We start from the raw sequence: 27,982 nt of genomic DNA, 5'->3' as shown, positions 1-27,982 counted from the left end.
TCTCCAGCTCATTTATATCCCTCTTAAGGACTGGAGCCCAAAACTGCACTGCACTGCACATGCCCTATATTTGTTTAAATGGCCACAGAATGACACTGCCCAGAATTAGACAACTTGTTATCTACAAAAACCCCTAGATCCTTCTCAGTCAAGGAAACTCCCAACACGCTAGTGTATAACTTGCATTTATAGAATTTTTGCCAAAGTGCATAATCTTTCATTTATCAACATTGAACCTCATTTTCCAGATTGCTGCCCAGTTTTCCAACTTAGTCAAATCACTCTGCAAAGTGGCAGCATCCTGCATAAAACCTTAAGTTCTGCACAATTTAGTATCATCAGCAAAAATAGAAACAGTACTTGTAATGCCCACCTCCAGGTCATTAATAAACAAGTTGAAAAGCAAGGGACCTAGTACAGAGCCCTGTGGTACTCCACTAACAACACTGGTCCAATTACCCCCACTCTTTGTAGTCTATCTTTTATTCAGTTCTCTATCCAGGTACAAATACTATGTTCCAGGCTAACATTCCTTAATTTAACCAGCGACCTTCTGTGTGGCACTGTATCAAATGCTTAAGCAAAGTCTAAGTAGATCACATCCACTGCCATACCAGAATCGAGGTCCCTGCTCACCTTCTAATAAGAAGTAAATAAGTTAGTCTGGCTAGATCTATTACGCATAAAACCATGCTGGCACAAACTCCCAGTATTATGATTTGCTATGAAGTCCAGTAGCTTATGCTTTATTAACCCGTGAATACGTTTTCCTACCACTGACGTCAGACTATCTGGCCTATAGTTTTGAAGCTGAGAACGGGATCCCTTTTTGAATAGAGGCACCACATTAGCAATTTGCCAGACTTTTGGCACTATGCCAGACCTCAATGAATCTTGAAAAATTAAGTAAGGAGGTTTGGAAATCACAAAGCTAAGCTCGCTAAGTATCCCGGGATGAATACCATCTGGCCCCAGACCTTTGTTTATCTTAACATGTTCTAGCCTCTTTTGAATTTCCTCATGTGTGAACCATGCATCATTAGTTGTATTACTAGAATTAAGACTATTAAGAAGGAAACCTTCCGTCACAGTCGGCACCCTAAACCAGAACTAGTGCCAAGCTCCCTGGTCTCGGCTCGGCTTCACCAGTAGTGTGACTGCCTTTGGCTTCGGGAGGAGCCCTCAGCGTACTCGGATGCCACCTGGACTTTTCGGGAGGAGCAAGGCGAGAAGTTCTGGCAGGCAAAGGGGCACGACAGTTGTTAAAGTCAGTTAGGCCAAAGGTCGCGGTACAACAGGAAAAGACAGATTCGTGGTCAGACTGGCCTAGAATTGCCAGGCAGGCAAGGGTCAAAAACCGGGTAATCAATCAGATGGAATGAGGCAGAATCGGAGTCAAATAACAGGCAGAGGTCAAACCAGAACGTCAATCAGGAGGGTTAAGCAGAATCGAGGTCAGGTTCCAGAGATCAGAGTAGTCAAACAGCCAGGCAGGGTCAAACACAGGAATCAAAACAGACTAGAAGCTTTTCAGCACAAGGAAGCAGGAACAAAACCTATCACAGGCAATAACTAATGAAAAAAATGTCCCTTTAAATACTATTTGAATCTTGCGCCATTGCGCGCTGACGTAATCAAGCCAGCGCGCATGCGCCTATAAAATACAGAAGTGTGTGCGCACTAGTAAGCTGGCAACGAAGGAGCAGGACGTTGTGGCGAGCGTCCCCACCACACCACCACTAGACCACCAGGGTGAGGATTCGTTACACCTTCATTAACTGGTTCCTTATTTGTATAGACAGATGAAAAATAACAGTTTTGTTCTCATCAACCAGCTGAACACCCTCTGATATTAAGGGTCCCACCCCTTCCTGCTTAATTTTTTTACTATTTACATATCTAAAAAATCATTTTGGATTCTTTTTACTGCTTGCTGCAATACCCTTTTCCATATCGATTTTTGCTTGTCTGTTTTTGCATGATTTATTGGCCCCTTGTAGCTTATAAATGATTCGGCTGTCCCAGCTAACTTGAGAGCCTTAAAAGCACATCTTTTCTTACTCTCCTCAACACCAACACTTGAACCAAAAAGGTTTTGCTTTGGAACGGTGTTCCTTGCTTACAAGGGGAATATACTGACATGTATATTTATTAAGCTGGATTTTAAAGACTTCCCTTTTATGTTCCGTGTTTAACCCTGTGAAAAGCATTTCCCACTTAACTTGTTGCAGAGATGCCCTTATACTATCAAAGTTTGCACGTCTAAAATTTAGTGTTTCTGCAACAGAATCTCAAAGGAGACCATGTTATGATCACTATTCTCTAAATGCTCACCCACACAAATGCTAGAGATGAGTTCAGCATTATTAGTCATTACTAGTGAAGGGCGAATTTATACACCAGGCATGGATTTGCGGCAAGTTTCCCCGATTCGCCCATCACTAGTTATTACAAGATCCAAAAGAGAATTATTCCTAGTAGGTTCTTGAATGAGCTGGAATAAATAATGGCTAAATAAAAATTCACTTATTAAGGAAATCGGTGTGCTGGTCCACATTGAAAATGTGTATGTGTGTGTTTATATATATATATATATATATATATATATATATATATATATATATATATATATATATACCTGCTCTTCTCCTTTAGTACATGGTTTATAAGTCTGATATTGTATGCTCAAGATCTGTCAGCTCTATTAAATGGGATTCATCCACTCAACCTACTATAAATATGCATTGCTTATCCAATACATCCAAGACCATCCAAGAAAAAAATATAAATACAATACAATGTTTGATAAGAAATACTGTAGTTGCTAACATTAATCTACCAACTAGTGATGGGCGAATTTGCGCCGTTTCGCTTCGCCGAAAAATTCATATTAAAATAAACTGCTTTTTTCGGCAGATAATGAAGCCATTAAACTTGACTAAGTATCATCTTTGCTTGAACTATACGGACTCCTTTTGGCTTTTTTTTAGTGTCTGTTCCTTTAAAGGGTTAGTTTCTAACAAGTATGTACAGTGAATCTTATCAAAGTGAGGGTACAATAATTAAAAGTTTCCATTGCAGTCCTCAGCTTTCCAAACCTAATAACAGATGCAAGAGAATACTCTGGTAAGAATTTCCACTACCAATGCTACATTATCCTAAATTATCCTGCTTCTCCTTTTTGGAAACTGCAAAACATGTAATAAATTATTTAAGTAAAATACCGCTTTAATTATGTTAATGTCTTTCAGTATATCATTTAACAATATCCTGCAGAACTTTGAACAGACTAAAAGTTTCAACCCCTTATAGCTCAGCTACTAATAGTAAGCTATATGCTTTTTTTTTTTTTTTTTTTCTTCAATTTAGGACAAACAGTCCAAACTGCTTCACAGTTTTTTTTCATAGGAACTAATGTTATGTAACTATATTCATTTCATTCAATATATGATATATGATTATGTTGCTATATATTGCAGTCCATCAAAAACAAAACTGAGATTTTTATTACTACTTAGAATAGCGATTTCAAACTGTTAAACTACTAGTTGTAAGCTTAGAAAAATGGTTAGTCTTTTCACTTAGGTACACAGTCCAAAACTGCATTATTGTTTTCCTCATATAACCAAATGTAACCTACACAATTATTTGTGGTTTGATATAATGAACCATTAACTGATTATATGTTGCATGAAGATATAATTTTGCTCTGCTGTGAATTTGAGAATACAAAAGTTGGGAGAGCGTAAAAAGATAAAAGGTTTGTTACCTTATCGGTATTGGACAAGAAAACAAATATAACTTAACCAATTTCTATGCTATATTTAATCGATTAAAACGAGACCAACACACAATACCAGGAATTAATAAATATACGTAATGATAATTAATAAGGTGTGGGTGACACACCTTAAATTGGGATAACTTTAAAATCCTGTCGGTTATAGGCGGGGTTCTTTTCTTTTTTTTAGGCTTCACAATTATTTTCTGACAACAGTCAGACCTCTGCATATATCAGACCAACTACTTTTATCACTTAAGGGGTTCTATACTTTTTTGGTCCTCAAACGTTGGGAGAGCCTCATGTATTTTACTACCTGAAGCTTGAACCTCCACAACCAATGCCATTCTACAGTTTTACATTCATGCTTATTGCCTTGGGGCATTTATAATGCTATGCAATTATTTTATAATCATTTGCAAGTCCTTATGATTAATTCATTGAACTATTTAGCAACAAAAATGTCACACTGGCTAAATTAATTCAATATTTTTCAATTACTTATCATCTCCTTAATTTGAGATTATAAGAGAGAGAACCTGTGAAATATTTTAAGATACTCTTTGGTTATATTCATTATATTAAACCGTGAATATTTCGTGAATGTCTTATTTGAGCATTAAAAAATAATTATAGTCATTAAATCTTTTACAATTAAAACATTCAGAAATTAAAATGTGCAGTGTTAAAAGCCTACATTATACATTTCAGGAGCTTGCTTGTCAAATTTAGATCATGATGGAAATTACACCTACACAAAAGCGATGGACAAAGAGGATTCATTGTCTTGACATAATTCAGACGTCCTTACTGACACCCCAGCAGACTGCTTGTAAATGGGCAGAAAAAGATGTAAGCAAGAAAGAACTATAGATTACAGAATAGACGACAGATGATTCAGCTAGTTTTTTTTATCTGACTTTCCTTTGTGCATAATCCTCTCTGCTGATTATTTTATGTTTATTTTGATATTTTTAAATTGTCTGTGTCTTTTGATATGCATATCTTAAATTGTATTCTATATTTTGGTTGTTACTGTAAATATAGTGCAGTCTATTCCTGGACCCATATCCGTGTAACCATTATAGGTGCATTTATCTTTAATAAAGCATAAAATTAGTTTTTACATATGTTACTATACACCAAATAAATACTTTGGTTTATATTTGTTATAGATACACTCTAAAAATGCAGCCAGAAGCAGTCTTATCTCAAAAGTTTGGTTAATGTTGCCTAGTAAATGGAAATGCTGCAGTCTATTAGAAGACTTGCTTGGTACAATTACTTGTTATTTTCATGGTTTACTTCACACTGATTATATAAGTGCTGTCAGTAGTAGGGTTTGCCTGTTGCTTTAAAACACACCTATACAAAAGTCCCAGTCAAAATGTTTGCAGTTTTAAGAACAAAAGTACCCAGGCTTTACTGATGTGGGGCCACATTTAGCAAGGCAATATATTCCTGATATACCACTTCAACTTTAGGAGAATGTACCATAATTAAATGAAACTGTAAGAAAATATATACTGCTATAAGAATACAGCTGTTTACTTAACTATCTTTTAAATAAAAAACAATATAGGAGAATGCAACCTGGAGGGTTATCTAATGAATCTATTCATTAGACAGTTCTCTGCTCTCAAATTCTACAAGTCACCAGATTAAAAATATTTACAGTGTATTACTATTTTAGAAGCAAGGAAAAACCTATGGGAAAAAAATATGTTTATTGTGCCTTTAAAAATGCATGGTAAGTATTAAAAAATAGATTATTTATTAAAGGAAGAAAAGAATAAGAGTGAATAAATAAACAACAAGAAAGTGTAAATGTATTTGTAGTTGATAACTTTGTATCTGCTATTCGCCAGTGTTTTATAGGGGTGATGTAGCAATGAATGATTACTCTGGTTACCTGATACCATTTCCCCTCCATAGCCTTGCTTCACCAGGGAGAAGACACTTTTTTGCTGATGAGCGCTGTCAATGCAGGCTTGAACTGCTTGCTGTAAAACCACAGAAGGCCTCTCTGGCCCGAAATGATCAGGCAGTTGCTGAACCTTTTTTCTATCAAGATAAGGTCCTGTGTTGGCTTGCTTGTTCACATATATGCAAACTGAAAGTCCCAAAAGAAAGAGTTAAAAAAAAATTACGAAACAATAAGAAGAAATGAATGTAATATTTTTAGAAGCCTTTGTTGCAATAGCTTGTTAATTTAGATATCATTATTTATGCAAGCCAATCAAGTAGATTTGTAATAAAACCAGTAGATTAAGGTACAGTTTGATTGCCTGTGACATTTCAAAGAGTCATTCAGCATTAAAAAAAAAAACATTATTATATTTTTTAATTATTGACACGGTACTTTGAGACCCTTGTGAAAAGTATTCTTTAAAGGAGAAGGAAAGTCTTCTTCCACTTGGGGGTGCCAATTTTTAGGCACCCCCAAGTGATTGTATATACTTACCTGAAACCCAAGACCGGTGGTCCTATCAGCAGAAAACTGCACCGGCACTGGGTTATTCCAACAAAAACCACAAAGCAATCCTCTTCCATATTCTTCTTTTTTCTCGTGGCTGCACATGCGCAGTAGAGCGAAGAGCTGAACTTTAACTAAAAAGAAGGAGCCGGAAGAGGATCGCTCCTTGGTGCTCAATGGTATAACCCCGGGTCAGTGCAGTTTTCTCCTGATAGGAGCACTGGTCTGGAGTTTCAGGTAAGTATATACAATCACTTGGGGTTGCCTAACATTTGGCACCTCCAAGTGGAAGAAGACTTTCCTTCTCCTTTAAAGAGAAGTTTCTGTATAGCCCAACAGGGTTAAATCATGGCATAAGCAAAATATCTATTTAGATAGATGCTGCTACTTCACAACATAATAACAATTTCTAACACATACAAGTTCACATTCTATCTATGAAGCAAAGACAACATCTTCACTGCAAAAGGTATTTACAACTGCAACATTTGATATATTAGTAAAAATGTGTTTTTCCTGTCGGATGGGTTTTCAAGCCTTAGAATGTATGAATTGTGAGGGGATACCTGTAAGAGCCTGTGGAACAGCAGAGTTGGGCACAGTAGCTGCATCCTGGGGAATAGAGCTAATATCGGGCTCTGGAGTGCTGCGAGGAGGAGAAATTGCTAATGGGGTCATAACAACACGAGACTTCAGCTGTAAAACAGAAGTTAACATTCCAACATTATTAGCTGCCAAGAGAGCGTGAAAAATGGAAGAGATACATCAATGTCAGTGTTTTAGAATGCAATGACATAAAATATACTGTGCCATATAAAACAAAGGAACACATTTACTCAACAGACTACGGAGATTTAACAATCTTTACTTCATTAATAATGCTTTCAAGAATTTACAGATCTCTACTCATGTAAGTAACTACAGTGCCTGTGTATGTACAAGGTACTGTCAATACCTACAACAATGTGCAACAGTTAAGTATTACTCACATTATCATATCACGCATCTACACATTCTTTAGAGCATATACTTCTATTAAATAACTTTGTTGATTTAGTTTACCTCTTCATATTTCTCAAAAGCAGTTCAGCAAGACTAGTTGACGAGTCTTTTGAATATTATGATTTCTTGCATTAGAATAGTGTTTCTTAACACCATTATTAATATAAGTGGGGGTCACATCTCAGCTTCATGACCCAAAAATAATGCAAAGTGTTTATTATTGACTAGTTGTTCTTTACTAGAATACACATGCAGTTTTCTTTTGTAAGAGATAGTAGTGTAAAAACCACGGATAAATACAAAAAATGTATGTCTGTGTATTTGCAAAGCCCACCTTTGCAATTAGACTTATAATATACCCAATTTAGGCTACAGTAATACACCACTACAATACTGTATAATGTTGTGCTAACAATCCAGGGCATTGCTGTTGCAAAGTGTCTTTTTGTACTACAGTGCATATTTACAACATAAAAATTTTATTCAAATGCAAACACAAACTTCCTAGAAGTCATCACTGTTTGGAAGGTTTATAATGGGTATATTTGCTCTTAACAGTATGGAATCATGCAAATGAAAGATAGTTTGTTGGATTCCTTTGTGCAGGTGTGAGACAAGGAGAAGATATTTAGTCACATTCTTAGTTCCACTTGAAGCAACATAAAATTCTAAAAGATTATAAAATTGCTAAAATAGTTGGTTCTAGTTGACAAATACTTCAGTCCTAGAAACTGTGACATTTTTAAAGGGTTTTAAATTAAAATGTAATTGGCCTTTCTCAAACAAAGGAAAACTGGAGGTTTGTAGAGAATTCATCAAGATGGAATATTGCCAACAGGAATGGACAGATATTTAAAAGGATACTTTACAGTTGTAAAACACAAAAACTAATAACGAGACGAATTTACAGCTCCATGATCATGATCCATGATCATGAGTTCCAAAAAGTCATATTCATAGTGGATTAATTATTCTCAAACGACATGCAACTAGGGCAAACTTTTAAAAACAAAATACACAAACATTTATAATATGCACAGGTCAACCCTTTTGAAATAAAAAATGAGCTGAATGTTGTATATATACCAGAGAAAACCACAGCTTCATTGTAATCAGTTTGAAAAAGGAACTAAAATGTTCTGAAAGCTTGCTATGATTAGTTAGCCAATAAAGGTATCACCTTTATCCCACTTTTGCTATTTTTTTTATTTCAAAAGGATTGACCTGTAACATTTTTACTGGCTAACACAGTACAGCAACTTTACCTGCAATTATAATATGCACAAACCCTTTTTCTTCTAAGTAGTTTAATGAATTGATAAATATGAAAAAATTACTACACTATATGAGAATAAATTTCTTGCTCCCCTTTTGTTTTGCCTATACCTCGCGCTGGATGAGCGCTGGTTTCACTTTGCAGCTTTGAATTGGATTCGTATGCGGGTCTGAGGGAGAACAGACCTTTTGGAAACCGGCAGAGGAAGTGAACCATCAAGACCTTTGATATCCTTTTTATTAATGAATTGATAGTGTCACATAGTGTCACATTACTCATTTCCCTATTAATACTGTATCTCAATTTGGTAAGGCTTGAAGATACACAACATATAAGCAACGGTTAAAATGGTGCAGGCCACCATCTAGTGAGACATGAGTGTCTGATTCCTGGAATCTAAGGCAATGACGAGAATCCAAAACAAATTTTGATAGCCAGGGCCAAAAGAGATTTGATTGCAGTATAATGCTAAACTGGCAGTTGAATAAATTAGAGTTTGAATCCAACCACTGGGAATGTAAGTATGTGAATATAGATAGGATAGCCAGTCTTCAACTGCAGCTGAAGTGAAAGTTCATGGCTATGTTGAAATTTAGCAATTTTGATCTTAAAATTTCTCAGTACTTTTTCTAAAAAACATAGGATGTGTCAACCTAAACCACAATAGGTAATAGGTCTATAAATCTGAAGACTCGTTTACAAACACAGTGCAGTGTGCATGTGCAATTTTCAGATGGAAATCTTCATGTGTTTACCACATACTTTCCAGTGAATTGCATCCACCACAATTTCAAAACAAATACAATTGCTTGTGCAATTTTTTTTGAGTAGGTTGCAAGCTATCCCTTTAATGTGTTTTTGATGCAACTTACTGTAGGAACCATGGAATTACTGTCAGCTCCAGGATCCCCATCATCAATAACTAGACTTGGGCACAATTCCTCAGAGCAAACTGGATGGACACAATAGAGCTTAACACAACTATACAGAAGTGCAAGGAGCTTATTTAGACTCAAGTCACTTTAACAAATGGCATCAGGACACTAACATTTGAGTCTATCTTAGAAAGAATGCACTTGTGGTCGTACACAAAGTCTGTGCAATCGAAGTCTCCAATCTGTATAAGTGATTGAAATTACGTTAAAACTTCTTTAATTTGATTGTGAGCCCAAATGCTAATATTAAAGGTATTGTTTTTATGAAACTGCAATGGCTGAGCTTCTAATGTACATAACATTCCATAGATCTAGATGAAAAAATCCATGTAAAGACAAAAGGCTGGTGTACCCTAAATAAAAACCAGATACTCACACTCCGAAGATGCAATGCTTGAAGATTTATTGTGAGGGCATGCAGAGAGAAACAACGTTTCGACTTTGCTATGGACCCTTCATCAGGTAAGTTGAACAGTGGAACAGGAGCCCTCATATACTAAAAACAATGAGAACAATGCTATCAGTTCCCGAGTAGATACACCACCCTTTTAGTCTTTACAACTTGTTTCTATTTGTGCTGATCTATTATTTACATGTTTTTTTTTCTTCGTGTCAAGTCCCTTTCATGGATTTACAAATGCAATTTTCACTCTCATTGAAGCCTTTATTGAACCAGGACAATGGTTTCTACACTTTTTGGGTTTAGGCTTCTCCTTTGATGACCAACATTTGCTAGGCCCCCACATCATAAAAACTTTACAGAAGCATGAAACTTTTTCAGATCAATAATCCTGTTGTATTTTCAAAATAAACCAGAATAAACCAAAATAAGCCAGAATTGTCCATCTGGCTGACAGCAAATTAACATTCACCTCTAAGGCTCACTTGCCTCCATGATAGGAGTCAACACCTGCCACAGGCTTCCTGGGTAAGGAGGTTGTAGTCCCAAAGACTGGGAACCTATGCGCTAGGACAAGGCTTAGGTTTTCATATAATTACTGTTTCCACTCATTTTTAAATGCTTTTCCATGAATTTTCATTACTTGAATATATGAAGAAATAATAACGGAGTTAATAGCATGTATCTTTTTCATGGGCACAGTTGCATCATTTGATTTTAAGAAGCAAAGGAATCAATATATGTCAAGATAGAGAAAGTGCATTTTTAAATTAAATTAAACTGCTTAATGTTTGGTACTTGGATGTTAATTTTTTAAGCAGTGAATATTTCAAATGGAAGAATTCAGAATGAATTACTCTGAAGGTAATTCAACTCTGTCTCAAGATGAATTGTGTGTTGCACATAAAGAAAATACGAGTATTTTCAAAATTAATCCAGTGTGTTACATAAAAGTTGAGTTACTACAAACATATATGGCAAATAATAAAATACTTATTGTAATTTTCGAAATAGAATAGAAAGCAAGGAGATAAATCTAGTCAAAGTACTGTGACCCCTATTACTCGTTTTACATGATTATCCTCTTCTGCATATCATCTAGCCAGTGTCTAGAAATATAATTCATATTGAATATTTGTCACTGTAATCACTATTTGGACTACATGAGAGCGGAGTGATTTAGAAATGTTAATGGTTCCCCGTTATGCTGATTTTCATATAATTTCTAGCAAATATATTGGTTTTTAGGAAGGCCTTATGTAAATACATGCTTAGCTAAACCTAGAGGAAAACTTTATTCATAAAAAGTTAACATAGGAGAGGAAAGAGTATCAAGATTAAGGCTAGAATGTAGTAAACAATATAGTCTGATGGAAGAAGGAAGTAAAGGTAACCACACATGACTTTTAGCTACACTTGCCAATCACTGATTCAGCCTTTGGCTCAAAATGGCAGATTGTAGGCTCTCTGGTCCCACTAATGGATTGCCAAGTGAAAGCAATCTACTCACGTAGCCATGAACCAAATGATTAAGTTCACCATTGCTCTGTACAGGATTGCTTGTTCCTATCACCTCCTTATCGGTGGATAGTTTCCCCTATATTAAAATGAAGTTGATCGAAACTGCATGAGTATTAGCTGAAACCCAAGCCAAACTCCAACAAGTTATGGTCAGACAATTCAATATTAGGTTTCTTGTATTTCATTTACCACCGTAGGCACTTGTGTTTTATCCTAAAAGGGTTTTAGCAGCCTTATGTGGTGAATAACTCTTCAAGCCTGAGTTAATCTTTACTCATTTGCAACAATATTAAAAATATTAATAATATTTATTAAGGCTTCTACATACAAAACATATAACCAATGGATAAAATAGTGCAGGCCACCGTCAAGTGAGACATGTGTGTTTGATTTGTGAAATCCAAAACAAATTTTGGTAATCAGGGCAAAAAGATAGACTGACAGTAGAAAGAAGAGTTTGAATTCAAGTATTGGGCATGTACACAGTACTTTTTCCAAAAAACATAGAATGATGTATCAGAGCCCTGTTCTTAATGCCTGCCCTAACGCTGCACCCCCAGACATTGCTCTCATCTCTGAGCGCTGAGAGTATTCATCATTAAGATCACCTGTGCTGCCCAGGGTCAATGAGTTTTTGCCCTGTTGTCTTTTGAAACACATTGTTTTATCGTATGAGTACTGTCTCTGTTTGATACCTAAATAAAGATGGCCATACAGAGTCCAATAAATGCTGCCAACTTGGCCCATCAGCAGCTTATCTTCATGTGTACGGTGCCTTTTTATCAGCCTGCTCAACCAATATATATATAACAGAAATTCACTTCCAGGCATTGATGTGTTCCACATCCTCAAAGCCCCTGGGTGAGATAGATCAAAATTCAATGAGAACTGGATATCCTGCTGCACAAACACCTCCATTGGCAAATGGATGGCCAAGAGAGAAGGAAAATACTTCTAAATATTATACTTTAGAATCTCCAACCAGCCCTAATCACAGGTTTTAGACATATAAAATAACTGAACACCGGATACATGCTGCATTTTTAATGGATTTCTTCTAATCTAAACAAAAACAGCCTTAACTTTATGCAATTGATTCCCTGCTGTATAAATGCATACTGTAGTTACACGCTTTCAAAAACCATTGCATGGCCTTTTATGCTCACAGTTTGTCCCTTTCAATAAAATATTTGAGAATGGAGTATCTGTGAAAGATTTGAAATAACATGTACAAATATCCTAAGACTTGGAATAGCAGAATGCTACTGCTGTGCCATTCTCTGAATGTTCTGGGGTTTAATTGGAAACCTAGGGATATAAAGCAACATATTACATTTCTCCTTATTTATGTCTGTTCTAGGAAAGCAGGACAATACACATATGGACAAAGAACTGTAATTCACAAAATAATTTGGCAAAAAGTAATTTATAAATGACATATGTATTGAATTTGAATCATATTGCTGGCATGTTGATTAATTATTACAGTTAAGTGAGACTAAGTGTTCAGGGAGACAACAAGAATAATATTTAGTAGCCTGGAGATCAGGCCTCGGTGAGCCAATGTTGATATTAGAAATTAAACTTTGTCACCATGGTAATGAAATCTTTGAGAGCATCATGGTTACTCTACTTATGAAGAGTCCTAATAAACTGCGTGAATAATCTGTGACATTTCCAAAAAAAATTGATAAGAGACAGAATTATCAGAGTGGGTGTAATAAAAAGAGAAACAATTTACAAAACGAAATTCCCTGAGCTGTAAAGACCTGGGCAGATGGATAATGTTTAAAAAAATAAAAATCAGAGGCAAGAATAACAAAAAAGGATCAAGCTAGGAGCACAAAGCCAAGTGCAATTGTTACTACACATATGAGAAAACCCGCTATCCAAAGATCTCTGAATTACAGTTTTGAGTTCATTTTTATTCTACTTTTTACTCTGTAACAATAAAACTGCATTTTATATGGGGTAACTAATCTAAATACATATGTATTGATGGCAAAAATCCTATTGGGTTTGTGTCATGTTTAAATAATTTTTAGCAGACTTAAGGTATGGTGATCCAATTACCGAAAGATTCCTTATGCCAGGTCCCAAGCATTCTAGATAATACTGTAGATGGTATGCCTGTTTTATTGTATTATGTATTGTTATCTATTCATACTGTATAAGCTATATATATTTTGTTTTGGATTTCTTTTATTTTTTTAATACTAAATTAAAGCCAGTTTACAAATAGAAATCACAAGGAGTGGGAGTAAAGTCAAATCTATTGCTTTTATATTTACTGGCTATGGGCTTATCACTGAGACAACTTTTCTATAAAAATCTTTTTTATACAAGTAGATACTTGAGCACAACATGTTTGGGCATAGTTCAGCCACAACAAGACTAAAATTGCCTCCAGCTCCTTTTTGTCCTGTTCTTGTCCTGATGTTTATATGAACTATGAGTTCAGTCTAAGTTCAAAAATTAAGGAAAAGGAAAGGAAAACAAATAAACTTTACTTCAATGTATACTAAAGCAGCACCGTAGGCAATGTTATACATAAATGATATATAGTCTTGCCCCCTGCCCCTTGCACATAGGTAAAGACTACATTTTTTTGATAAAAAAGCACAGAATCCCTGGCCAAATATGGTGCTTAAATGTTACATAGTTTTGCTAATAATTAGGTAAAATCGCCATGCAACCTCCATTGTCCTGCACATTGTCCTGTTCTTTGGAGAGTGAGAGAATTCTATTTGCATAATCTCCCATGCATTTTTTGCATATTTTGCGCATTGCACTCTTCATTGGACAGTGTGCATGAGCAATTTATACCAGGGAACTAAATTTGCAGCCTAATTCATGCCCTAACAGCGGCCATTGATTATACACAAATATACAGTAGGTGTGATTTAGCAATATGTTGTCTGCACATTAGCAATAACGTATATGACTGAGAATTGGAAAATTTCTCATCTCAGCTAATATAAGCGTAATAAAGTCATATTCCTTTGTGATTTCAAGGTGTACTGTGTTATTGACAACTCATGGGAATGTACATTCTAAAGCCATCAAAGCTTCTCTGCCAATATGCGGATAATACTGGTTTTGTTCATAAAACAAGATTACTAGACACAATCCAGGCAATGGAGATCTATAGTATATCTCACCTGCTAAATAACAGCAAAAGTTCTGCACAAAACCACAGACAACACAGGAAATCTCTTCAACCTCTCACACATGCCCAGTCCTAACTGAATTATTGACCTCTTTATTACATTAATCACGAGGTAGGAAGGAGCACAGGCATCTAAACACAAGGGATGATAACAAGTGCACCCCTGGTCATTAGTAGGGTCTCCTTAAAGGGATACTGTCATGGGAAAAAAACATTTTTTCAAAATGAATCAGTTAATAATGCTGCTCCAGCAGAATTCTGCACTGAAATCCATTTCTCAAAAGAGCAAACAGATTTTTTTATATTCATTTTTGAAATCTGACGTGGGGCTAGACATTTTGTCAATTTCCCAGCTGCCCCTGGTCATGTGACGTGTGCCTGCACTTTAGGAGAGAAATGCTTTCTGGCAGGCTGCTGTTTTTCGTTCTCAATGTAACTGAAAGTGTCTCAGTGGGACATGGGTTTTTACTATTGAGTGTTGTTCTTAGATCTACCAGGCAGCGGTTATCTTGTGTTGGGGAGCTGCTATCTGGTTACCTTCCCATTGTTCTTTTGTTTGGCTACTGGGGGGGAAAGGGAGGGGGTGATATCACTCCAACTTGCAGTACAGCAGTAAAGAGTGATTGAAGTTTATCAGAGCACAAGTCACAGGACATGGGGCAGCTGGGAAATTGACAATATGTCTAGCCCCATGTCAGATTTCAAAATTGAATATAAAAAATCTGTTTGCTCTTTTGAGAAATGGATTTCAGTGCAGAATTCTGCTGGAGCAGCACTATTAACTGATTCATTTTGAAAAAAAATGTTTTTCCCATGACAGTATCCCTTTAATCATCAGTCCTCACCATCAAGACTTCCATTATGAATATCTACATGTGTAGAAGCAAATGAATGGGTAATTTCCATTTTACCACCTACTTGCCTAATAAGGCAAAAAAAAAAAACCCAAAGAGGACAACCTGATCCAAATGATAAGACTAGAGAAATTTAAAAGACAGGCTCGGTTGAAATACTAAGAATTAAGCCAAGGAAGCAGAAGTAGAACAGCAATAGAAATCTACTACTTGCATTGAAAAAATGTCAGATCATAATTTGATGGAGTTTCCACCTAAAAATATAAACCAGTATAAACTGCAAAATTTGTTGAAATCTTATGAACATGAAATTTGCAATATAATATGCAATTCTTATGATCTGAGTTTTCTGGTGAGTTATAACTGATAATTCAAGAAAGGACTGTCATAAAATGTGTTGATACATCAATTTCAGCAAAGTTATCTTGTAAGTTGCCACTTAATCACAAATTGTTGTAGTTGGTTTTCACATTGTTATAAATATATAGTTTGCACTATGCCTAGATGTGTCTGCTCTTCCCATCAGAGAAGATCTTTATCTGCTTCAAGGTATATTAGCTGCAAAAGCATTAGTATATATATATATATATATATATATATATATATATATATATATATATATATATACAGTATATACAGTGATAAGGATTCTAGCTGTCCATCACTTACCGACGTGAAGTCTTTTGTTTAATGACAGTAAATCCATTCTGATCAGTAATCTCATTCATAATAATGATAATAATAATAATGTCTTGTGCTTATGAAAGTGCAAAACATTAAGGGGCCCATTTACTATGGGTCGAAGTGAATTTTCGAATTCAAAAACGTATAATTTCGAAGTAATTTTTGGGTACTTCTACCATCGAATAGGCCAAAATTCGATTTGAATTGAACAAACTTCAACTTCGAAAATCGAAGTACTGTCTCTTTAAAAAACGTTGACTTCGACACTTCGCCACCTTAAACCTGCCGAATTGCTGTTTAACCTATGGGGGACCTCCTATAAGTTTTGTCTAAGTTTTGAGTAGTCAAAGTATTTTTTTGTAAAATCGTTCGAATCGTTCGATCGATTTTTTCTTCGCCCGAAAACGGCTGTTGACATAAAAACTAGATCAAATAAATAGTGTGCTATAAAATGGACTTGATCATGAAGGATGATTCCCATTTTTAGTGGTCACCTGTGTTTGGAAAATATCCTCCCAACTGGAAAGAATGCTACATTATTTAAAAAAAAATTCACAAAAACTATAATCATATATTAAAAAAATAAAGCTGTGCCATACTTGAACCTGAACAGAAACTACATTTACACTACATTTATTGTAGTAAGCTTAATATTGTGCATGCAGACACTGAAAAATAGGTCCAAGGTTCCTAGTCATTTCACTTCAATCAAGTTGATATATAGGTAGGATTTGTGCATTTTATAATCACATGCAGTAAAAGCAAAATGAAATGCTTTCTCCACAGAGTCCATAAAGCCTTGTTTTTCTAGAAATATAAATATGCTGTAAAAAATGTTATAATTATGCCACTGTTCATTTTGGCAGTATATTATAAAAATTGTGTGAGATTACTCTTCCCACACTGACAACTGTTCTTGAGTCTATTCATACTATTTCACATTGAGAAAATAACCCAGCTCGAACATTTACAGAGTAACATATATGGGGTTCTCAGTATGTAGGCTCTGAACACAAATCAAAATGACATTTATTATACTGTACTTATTCAGTGGTACTTTATATCATAATCTGTATCCACACGTTACTGTATGTATATACCAAATTATAACATAGAAGGAACTATAACACCAGTTGCAATGGTATGAGTTAAATTTGAAGATGATGACACAGATCTAATGAATAAAGGTAGGATTTTCTAGATCTAATAAAGTAAGAGTAGGTTGTACTTTTAAAGCTGTAAATTGATGGCTGGATCAGGAAAGCCTATGTTTGATTGTTATGGTGCCTTTTGGCCAAGCACAGTAACTAAATTGCATTGCATTAGCACAGTTATGAGCAGTGCTGGAAAGGATAAAATTACAGGTATGTGATCCGTTATATGGTAACCCTTTATCTAGAAAGTTCCAAATTAGGGAAAGGTCCTCTCCCATAGACTCCATTTTATCCAAATAATCCAAATTTTTAAAACTGATTTCCTTTTTCTCTGTAATAATAAAACAGAACCTTGTACTTGATATAACTAATCCTTATTGAAGGCAAACCAGCCTATTGGGTTTATTTAATGTTTGCAGATCTTTTGTTGGATATTACTTGCATTATGATATACCTACCCTATGGAAAGTGATAGGGACAGGGCTGACTCTCTGAGACTGTGCTCTGCATCTCACACTGTGCAAGGTGCATGGTGCAGTCATTCACATGAGCATTTCCCTGAATGAGCACTAAGGGGCACTCTTTTGAGCTTCTGCCTGAGAGGATTGTAAATGTCAACTATAATTAAAAAAATGTATGAAGACAGATGCTCTTAAACAAAAGTATTCTAAGAGTTTTAAAGTGCTGTCTGTAAGACCTAGCAAATTCAGTGTTAGAACTAGCCTTGTTGCCAACACACAACCAAGATTGTTGATTAAACTAATTTAGTCCTTCTGTGTGCTCACTTTATTTGAGCTCCCATTGTGACAATGACCTGTCACAGCATGTACATTGAGTTGTATCATCTCTAGTCAGATACCCAGCAACCACAATCCAGTTTTAGTTCTCTATCCACAATTGACATACAACGTTCAACTACCTTTATAAAAGGAGCAATGTTATAGAATGTCATATTTAATAGAAAATGTTAATAATGCTGAAGCAACAAATATATTTGTTTTATTTACAGGCACATTAAATCACAACTCTTATTTTTAGAGGGGTGGTCAATTTATCTGAATGTGTTTATTTTTGAATGCAGTAAATTTAAAAGGAACAGTTCAGTGTAAAAATAAAAACTAGGTAAATAGGCTGTGCAACATAAAAAATGTTTCTAAAATAGTTAGTTAGCCAAAAATGTACTCTATAAAGGTTGGAGTGAGTGGATGTCTAACATAATAGCCAGAGCAATACTTCCTACTTTTCAGCTCTATGTGGGACATTCATTAAAAATCGTAGTTGCTCTGGCGTCTGCTTCGCCGTGCTTCACAGCAAATTCACTAAAATCCGAAGTTGCGCTCAGGGGTAGCGTAAGGTTTCGAAGTTGCGCTAGCATTAATTCGCCAAGCAAAGCGAAGTTACGCTAGTGATGGTTAATTTGCATACGGCACCAAATTCAAATTTCAATGGAAGTATTCGTAGCAGCACTACACAAGCCTGGGAAACCTTCAAAACATCAAATAAAATTTTTATTTTGCCCTACAGATGTGCTCACTGTATAGTTAAGTTGCCATGAGTTAGGAAATGTAGGGGGGAAGGAGGGGAGCCCCAAAATTTTTTTCGATTTTTTTCAACCTATCACCCATAATAAAGAAAAAAACACCAGCGTTTTTTGGGACTTAGAAAAAATTTTAACTTTTTTTGAAGCAATCCCTATATACTCTATTGCGCTTCGCCTGGTCTGAGGTGGCGAAGAATGTCTGGAGTAAAAGGTAGCGTTCAGAAGAATGCGCGCGTTAGTGAATTTGCGTAGTTCCGTCCATTGCGCAAACTCGCCAGGCGTAAGGGTGCGAAGTAACACTAGCGAAGTTACGCCAGTGTCCGCTAGTGAATTTGCGAAGTAACGAAAATGCCCAACGCTAGCGAATTCACGCTAGCATTAGGTGCTTCGGCGCTTAGTGAATTTGCCCCAATAACTTTAAGTTAGTCAGTGACTTTAAGGGGGCCCACATAGGACATAATTGTTTTTGCAATCAATCATTAGCCTTTAGCTCAGATTCAATAGCAACAGTTATGTGCCATGTGCCCCCTCAAGTCATTGGTTACTGCCTGGTAACCAATCAGTGGAAACCAAGAGAGCTGAAAAGCAGGAAGTAGTGTTCTGGCTATTATGTTAGACATCCAGTCACTCCAGCCTTTATACATTACATTTTTGGCTAACTATATTAGAAACATTTTTTATTTTGCACAGCCTGTTTACCTAGTTTTTATTTTTACACTGAACAATTCCTTTAATGGTGCTGTTTCAGTGACCCGACTGCTGATTCTGTAAAATTTGCACATAAAAATCCCATCAGTGAAATTCATTCCAATCATTTGCCTAATGCAGAAACAATTGGACTGATTGGAATATTTCCAGCCAATCATTTATTATGAAGTTGTGCACGGAAAAAGTTACTCCCAGGAATGAAAAATATATAAAACGAGTTTCTTTTGAAATTATATGAAACATACAACATAGTTAAACATTTATTACCAAATATGTCATAATGAAAGTCGTGGATAAATAACTGTACTGTAGACTGCCTTAAATTATTCCTTTCTGCTATAAATTATAGACGCAAATGTACCAGGGAAGAACAGACACCTCTTTTTACCAGTTCTACCTCTTCAGTAAGAGAAACAAACGAAACTGTTCTTTAAACATATTTGTGCTAAGAAAAGTATTGGAAAAGATTACCTTAAAACCTGGCTTTCTGCCTCTTTTCTTTGGAATTTTTACCGTTGGAATAGATCCAGCTGAACCAATGTAGAGATTATGGACAGCCATCTTCAAAGGGTTTGAATGAAGTGGAGGTCTTCCTCGTTTTCTGCCAGGTATTCTTGGAGACTGCATCTTTTAATATAGTCACTCACTTTATAGAGAACACAGAACCTGGACATGGTATTAAGAAAAAAAATATTTTGTTATATGCTTACTCTCTGTTACTAGTTCATTATGGATAGCATCCCATGGAGTTAAAAAAAACCTTAATTTCTCATACCAATCAGTAACCAAGTACTGTCTCTCTTTTCATCACAAGAGCCTTCATTTATTCATAGTGAAGTTGGCAACGACACCTTTCTCTTATCACATAATATATTAGCATTCCTGTACAATACAGGGCAGAAGGGTAGCATTAGAGAAAACGTGGACCTCTATTATTTCAGTTAATATACAAAGATAACTCATTAATCCTAGATCTTTAATCATTAGTACAGATTGAGCACAAGTAGTTTGTCATTTTGAATCATGTGGACCAGACACAAGAAAAACACCTAGGGGCAGATTTATCACGGGTCGAATTTCGAAGTGCAAAACAGTTCGAAATTCGAATAGGCTAGTTCGACATTCAAAGTCGAATTCGTAGGATTTTTAACATTGTACGATCGTACTACGATAGTACTTCGAATCAAACGAATCGAACAATTTAATTGTCACTTCGACTTCTAAAATCTTAGCCAAATGTTGGCTATATGTTCTGGGAGGTCCCCATAGGCTAACATAGCAATTCGGCAGGTTTAAGGTGGCAAAGTGTTGAAGTCGAAGTTTTTTAAAGAGACAGTACTTCAATTATCGAATGGTCGAATAGTCGAAGCATTTTCACTTCGAATCAAAGTCAAATTCGAATTTGGCCTATTCGATGGTCGAAGCACCCAAAAATTACTTTGAAATTCAAAGTTTTTCAATTCGAATATTCACATCGAATTCACTTCGACCCTTATTAAATGTGCCCCCTATATGCATTTGTTAAAATCTAAAATTTACTTCCATAGAGTGAAGTATTTCAGTTTCTCATCATCTTCTTTTATTGTCAAATTATTCCCCGCAACCCAGTTTTGTGTTTCTTCCACTCATTAATTTTCGACACATCTTACCTACTGTGATCTCTTATATTGAAGGTCAGTAGTATGCTTTTATGAAAAATTGTTAGCCATAAGAGATCAAAAAATATTCTGCCATTGTTTTCAGTGTTTATACACATAAGAACACTTGTAATAATGATAATCCACATTTTTTTGTATTTTGCTTGTCATATCACTTTTTGTGTATGTTTTGGTTTAGTGAAAGATGTTATTGCAGTATAATTTTATTTATAGGAAGGGTAGCACAATAAAGCATTGTCTATTAAACAGTATATCAGTCCCTTTGCTGCAGATATCACATTTACCTATAAGGGTTTTGGTTGGTTAAGTCTTTCCTTCCTATATTGGTTTTTTGTCCACATACCAAGGAAAACCACATGCGCTTACATATATTTTATCTATGGCAATGCCTACTAAGTTACTTTCTCGTTATCTGACCTATGCTTCATCCAAAATGAAGTAAAGAGACATGTTCATCCTTTAATACATTCATCATTTTCCAACTGTTATAACTAGATGAAGAATTTGCAGCTCTGTAAACAGATGAAAGCCTTTCATAGCCTGTTGTTAACTTTATAAAATCTGCATGTGGTCAGTTCAGTTCAGAGTAAGAACAGTCCTACTGGGAGGAAATAGCAGGCTTAAATAATGTAATACTACATGAAGATCAAAAAGGGGTTATAACAGCGTACATTATTGATCTCTGTTCTTCTTCAGCAGGCTGTAAGCTTTTACAATTTGCCAGCTTTCCACAAAGACTTTGTGATTTGATATTTCCCACATTCTCCTTTTAACTAACCCGCTAGATGAGAAAAACCCATTCTAATTGCAACAGCAACACCATTTTGGTCACCTAGTGAGATATGCAGTAAGGCTAGGGTCTATATAAAAAAACTTTTGCTTTTCTATGCAACCCTAACCACACATGAGCAAAAAAGAAGGTGTGCACTTGCATCTGAAAGAAAATTGTAATGTTTACCATTTTTTAAAACAAATAGTATGACCTTTTATGTTCTGCAAAAGCAGAATCTATAGTGCTGACATAAAAAAGTATAAGATGGCAATTATGTGTATTGCCATTTCATAAAGGTAGATGGGTATATATCCTGTTTTTCTTTACACAATTATTTACCTTCTAAACACAGAAGTTGGGGTATGGTGAATATCCTAGCTTTAACTCAGAATTGTTACATACTGCCTATATGAGCCAGCTCCTCTTTTGACACAGAACACAGTCAATGGCTGCTGATTTACTAGTAGACTGAATAGACATCTGGCTTTAGCTTTAGGAAATTAAACATCAATCATTCAGAGAACTGTAGAAATATGTACTCTAAGGGAAGGCAGAAGAAAATAAACCTCAACAGTGCAAATAACTGTATTTATAGCAGAAACCTACTCACTAAATAGGCATAAAATACATGGGAACACTAACAAAAAATCTTGCATCAATAGTATCCCATCAAAACTCTAGAATGTGCTATTTTTGATGATTTTTTTTTTCTTTTTGTCTATCTACAACTAAAGCTCTAAAAAACAATTCTGCAGGGAAGAGCAAAAGACAAACCTCTGGTGCAATACTTTAATCAAGTAAATTAAAGTGCATATGTGCCAGTGTTATTGCTTCATTTCCTTAAAGTGTACAAACAGTTTGTATGGAAAAGATTTGCACATACACTTTTATAGAAATTAAGCAATAACACTGGCACAAATGCACTTTAATTTACTTGACTGAAGTATTGTACCAGTGGTTTGTATTTTGCGGTTCCCTACAGAATTGTTGACTTTACCACTAAAGCTGTAGGAAACCGAGTCATACTAAAGGTGGCAATAGATGCACAGATAATATGTACAAAATTAATTTTCGTACGATATTCTGAAACAAGCCGACTAAAATCGGCTTGATTTGATATCGGTCGGCTCATAGATCTGGCTGGACAGAAAATTTTGATCAGGAACCTTTGAATGCACCCAAACATCGGCCATTGTTAGTGCTGAATCTTCAGATACAGGTAGAATTCTATTGTTTCTATCTGTATATCTGATGATTCAGCTCTACACATGTGTATTAAAATGAACGATTTTTCTTGGAAAGATTTTTTCCAAGAAAGATCGTAATTGTTACGTCTATGGCCACCTTAACAAACACCAAACGTAGTGGCAGGCATGCAAAATATTGTGAAACTCTATTCAGTTCTCCTGAACAGAAGAGTTTACATACAATAGTAAGATTAGGCAGGTTCCATACTGTCAGCGCTTAGCAGAGGATTATTCTTATCACCATGTTTTCCTAATGCAGCTTTAGAACTCAGAAATAAGCATTATATCTAGAGTAACAGTTGCTGTCTTGCTGGTACTGATATTTCAGACTACTTTTCCCAGGTAGAAGCTAATCTAGCAGTCTCAGACTGCACTGAGACTATGGGAAAAATCTTCATGTGCAATGTTATTATTGTAATAAATATGATAGTAATTGAATGAGAGGGTTTTACATTTACAATATTTTATTTTACAGATTCAGTTATAGGATCTATTATGCAGAATGCTTATGACCTGGGGCTTTCCATTGGAGCACCAAAACTTACATCTGCTAAAAATCATTTAAACATGAAATTAACCCAACACGATTGTTTTGCCACCAATATGGATAAATGCAGCTTAATTATATTAAAGTGCAAGGTACCGTTTTATTATTACAGTGAAAAAGGAAATAATTTTTTAAAATTAGAATTATTTACTTATAATGGAATCTGTGGGAGATGGCCCTTCCTGTAATTTCGAAGCTTTCTGGATAATGGGTTTCCCAATAACGATCCTATACCTGTATTCAATATGCATCTTTGCCAATTAGTTAAGAATTTGCAAAATAACATCAATAAATGAAAAACATTGCACCAAAAATTCCAAGTGTAACAGCCGTAGAATACCTCTTAGCATTTAATTTCTAACCCTCCTAAATGTACTAATAAAAGAAAATATTTTTAAAGGGAAACCATGGCTTTTGCAAACAAAGCACTGAACAGCAGTGAATGTATCAATCATATTAAACTAAATATGTTTTATTATTCTCCTTTTACAGAACATTGTACATTGTTATAGCATGGAACTGATTGGATTAATCTCGGAGCAGTGCACTGTTAATAAAGCAACCATTTGACTAGTTGCCATGGGCTTCTGCCCAGGTGTAGAATTTTCCCAGTGTTAATACATGGGTCCAAATATCTTAATACAATGTTCACTTTCAAATCCCCATATGCATGTTTGGTATCTATATTCTTGTGCATGCTGCTTGCATGATAATTATAATGATAACTTTTTTCCCACAATGTCAATGGCTACAATAAGTGATTACCTTTTTATGGGAAGGAAGGGGGTATTTTAATTTATCTGCAATTCATAATAACAGAACAGATACTGAAAACATACTGTATAACGATAACTGCTTATATATAAAGAGATTTAATAAACTAAGGAAAACTGAAAAAACAAGAACAGACAGAAAACAATTCTGAACAACAGGCAATTGGTCTGGGCAGGCAACAATCAAAACTCACTCCGTAACAGGCACAGGGTCAGGGCAAAACAAACAAACAATCAAAGTCCATATAGTTGACCAAGGATCAAACAGGGAGTCAGACAATGCTGAAATAAGGGCAGGAACTTACTTGGACAGGATATTTGTAAGGTTTGGTCATTGCAATAGACTATAATCCAGCACAGCTTGTTGGAGAAGACAGGCTTATAAAGCACCATAAGAGGGCTAATGTCTGGATCGTAGCTGGTTAGCAGGGAACACAGACAGGAGGAAAGGCATTTAGATATCTGGCAGGGTGAAACAACACTGCTTCCTTTGGATTAGTCTAGAGTAACAGCCAGTTCACTTCGGGTCCCTAGTTCCAAAAAAATTCCTCACATAGTAATAGTAGTACTTGATAGTAAGAAGAAAGGAAGTATATTTCTATCTACAATGAATTTGCAACTGAAAACGACTGTTCATTACCCATAGTTCTATGTATTGTGTGCAAATGATGTGTCACATATAATCTTTGATCTTCATAAGGTTGCATTATTATATTAATGATACATTCACATTACATTTTTTTCATGCAAATTAGAGCCCTTAAAATGACTTGGAGGCATGCCTCTATTTTTATTATATTATGCTTTTTATTTTTATTATATTATATTATCATATTGAGTTTATGAAACATCAGCCAAGTTGATTATCCATCATGAAAATGATCTTTAAACTAAATGATGGCTGTTCAGTGACTTCCAAGAGGAACAATAAACAGGAGAGTTATCTTATTATAAGATCAATATTCATTTAGGATCAATAGTCATCATGATGGATGTATGCTTTTTCTAAAGTATTCCTTGAGGATTTTGCATACATATTTTCATACATATTTTTTTTTCTGCATATTTATTTACTTATTTTGTATTGTTGACACAAAATAAATCTTAACATCAATTCTATCTCAAGCACAAATCTTCATGCAGTAGATTAGATGCACACCAGGGAATATTTTACTGATTTTTGCAGCTTTAAAGATCTCGTAGGTTTAGTATTCGATTGTTTTACAGTAGATATATAGGAGACAGGCCTGGGATAGGCAGGGGGAGCGATTGGAAGGCTGTGACTGGGGAATAAATAGAAAATTCCCAGGTTGGCAGTGAAGAATTATAGGCATTGCAGTCTGGGTTGTAAGTTATGTGAATGAGGGCATACGACTTGAAAAAGGAAGTCAATGGTTTAAAGCCAGCATGTCGGCTAATAGTACCTGCTCTCCAGTGGGGGAAACAAGCATTTATGCAAGAAATACCCTAGTGAGTGCTATGTTACTCATATTGGGAAAGATCTGATGGTGTGGATAGCCTTGGGGCACATGCATGTGCATAATGAGCGAATAGCCCATGTCAACCATTATGTATATGTGTGTGTGACAAAGGATCAGTATGCATATCAATTTTTTTATGATAGGTGCCCTTAAGGTTATGTTAACATACTAAATGCAGTCTTAAGCAGCTAGTACACATGCAGTTATGTTTGAGCTGAAAAGATACGGATCATGGTTGAATTGAATGAATTTATATTATGATGTTAATCATATTATTGTTAATAAGTCAAGCTGCAGCCTTCACGTTAGGAGTGTGATTATGTTGGGAGGTTATTAAGAGGACAGACCTGTAAAATCTTCATGTACCGTAGTGCTTTAAAATACTGTTTTCCCACAAACAATAAAAAGCCTTCTGGGTATCTACAAAGGAACACATGTGGATAAACCAGTAGCAAAGATGGATCAGTAAGCTCCGCAGGTGGATCAATAAGCAATGTAGGTGAATCAATTAGCCCAAGGTTCCTGCACTGGTAACAGCTCAGAAGTCAGAGGATAGGCTGTGTGTGTCTGTGTTCAATGGGATGAGGTTGCTGAAGCGGTTTCCTTGGTAACCAGACTGTATAAGCTGTGCTGAAACTTTGCAAAGAGCATCAATAGGAGAGGCGTGAGATGAGTTTTTCAGGCATTCTGAAAAACATCAAAATCCCTGGGTACAAGAAAACTCTGAAGGTGAAATAATAATACAAAGGTAAATAGAGGATGTGGTGGTCAGTGTACTGGATGCAAAATACAATTGAGTTGAAATATAATGTATGCTTGTGTGTAATTTACAGGGATGTCCTCTTAAAAGGTTTCAGATATTTTCTGGTGTATTAGCCAAGGCAGAGCTAGCATAAAAAGAGATAAGTTAACAATGTAGAAGAAATTTAAGTACAATAGTCACCATATCCTTTACCCATTACTATCTGGCCATCTTCCAGCTGTAGATGTATTTTCATCAGTGAAAGTACCATTAAAAATCTAACAAAAAATCCACCTCAATTTGGGCACTGTGTTATACAATGTGCTTCAAATGTTAAAGGTCATTGCTATGTTATACATGGAAACCTTGGTATGATTTCATTCCATTTATGTCACATAAATAAATGGTCTGATTACTGGAACTCACAAAAGTTTTATTTCCAAGTAGCACTCTGACTGCAAGGTTAATAGCAGTGATTGGATACATCAAAGCAGACTCACATTTAAAAAAAAAATCCAATATATTATTAGACTTATAAAAGTCTTAAATCACTCAATATCCCTTTTACAATCAGATCTAATGAAGCTATCCAAACACTCCAGGGCAGATGTATCCAAAATTGATAAAAGTTCTTGACCCTCTTCACTTGGCCATTGCTCCTCTTTGCTCTGTCATAGGTCAAAGACTTTTACTTTCAGTCTTGATTTTGCTCTGTTGCACATGCCACTGACCAGGGCAGCAGTAAGGATTAGTGGAACCAGATGCAAGATAATGGTGCAGCACCACGTACAATATTATTCCAAAAAGGTTGTCAGTAATGACTGTGAGGCATTTTTAAAGATTTTTTAAAAGAAGATTATGCAAGATCATTTTGTGAGTATATTTGTTCTGTGGGTCGGATATATTATTTTAATTATATCATTGCCCCTCTGCTTTATCTTTCCTGGGCTGAACGTAACGCATCTGATATGAGCTACCTTTGGTCCCATAACAATATAACATCATCATTTTAAGAGGATAAACATTTTTTATGAATAAATAAATTGAGCAAGGCTGGGTCGTTTTCATTCTGCTATATGCAACTAACTTATAATACATGTAGGTGGATCTAGGTTCTCAGATCTAGGATGGACAAACCATTGTTGCATCTCTCCCAGGACCTTGAAAAATCATTTGATTTGGTCTTATGGAATTTCCTAAATATATACATATTTGATATACTGTACATTTACTAAATCTCTTTTAGTCCGCATATCCAATTT

General features: G+C 35.5%; 1 protein-coding gene across 3 annotated transcripts in view; it reads right to left on the bottom strand.

Annotated features, from left to right (window-relative positions):
* Positions 1-27,982, bottom strand: part of scml4.L (Scm polycomb group protein like 4 L homeolog) — a 58,509-nt gene that overhangs the window by 14,171 nt on the left and 16,356 nt on the right. For 2 of the 3 annotated variants that reach the window (XM_041562999.1, XM_041562998.1), the window contains exons 2-5: positions 19,972-20,166; positions 9,847-9,966; positions 6,824-6,953; positions 5,694-5,894 (exon numbers count right to left, since the gene is read on the bottom strand). In XM_041562999.1, coding sequence (XP_041418933.1) covers positions 5,694-5,894; positions 6,824-6,953; positions 9,847-9,966; positions 19,972-20,127 — 607 coding nt within the window. In that variant the 5' untranslated portion in view covers positions 20,128-20,166. The remainder of the gene's footprint in view (positions 1-5,693; positions 5,895-6,823; positions 6,954-9,846; positions 9,967-19,971; positions 20,167-27,982) is intronic. The other variant, XM_018263332.2, reaches the window with a different exon arrangement.

This window comes from Xenopus laevis, chromosome 5L, assembly GCF_017654675.1.
Source record: "Xenopus laevis strain J_2021 chromosome 5L, Xenopus_laevis_v10.1, whole genome shotgun sequence".
Lineage (NCBI taxonomy): Eukaryota > Metazoa > Chordata > Amphibia > Anura > Pipidae > Xenopus > Xenopus laevis.
The sequence above is the reverse complement of the archived record's forward strand: the minus strand, read 5'-3'. Positions and strand labels throughout refer to the sequence as shown.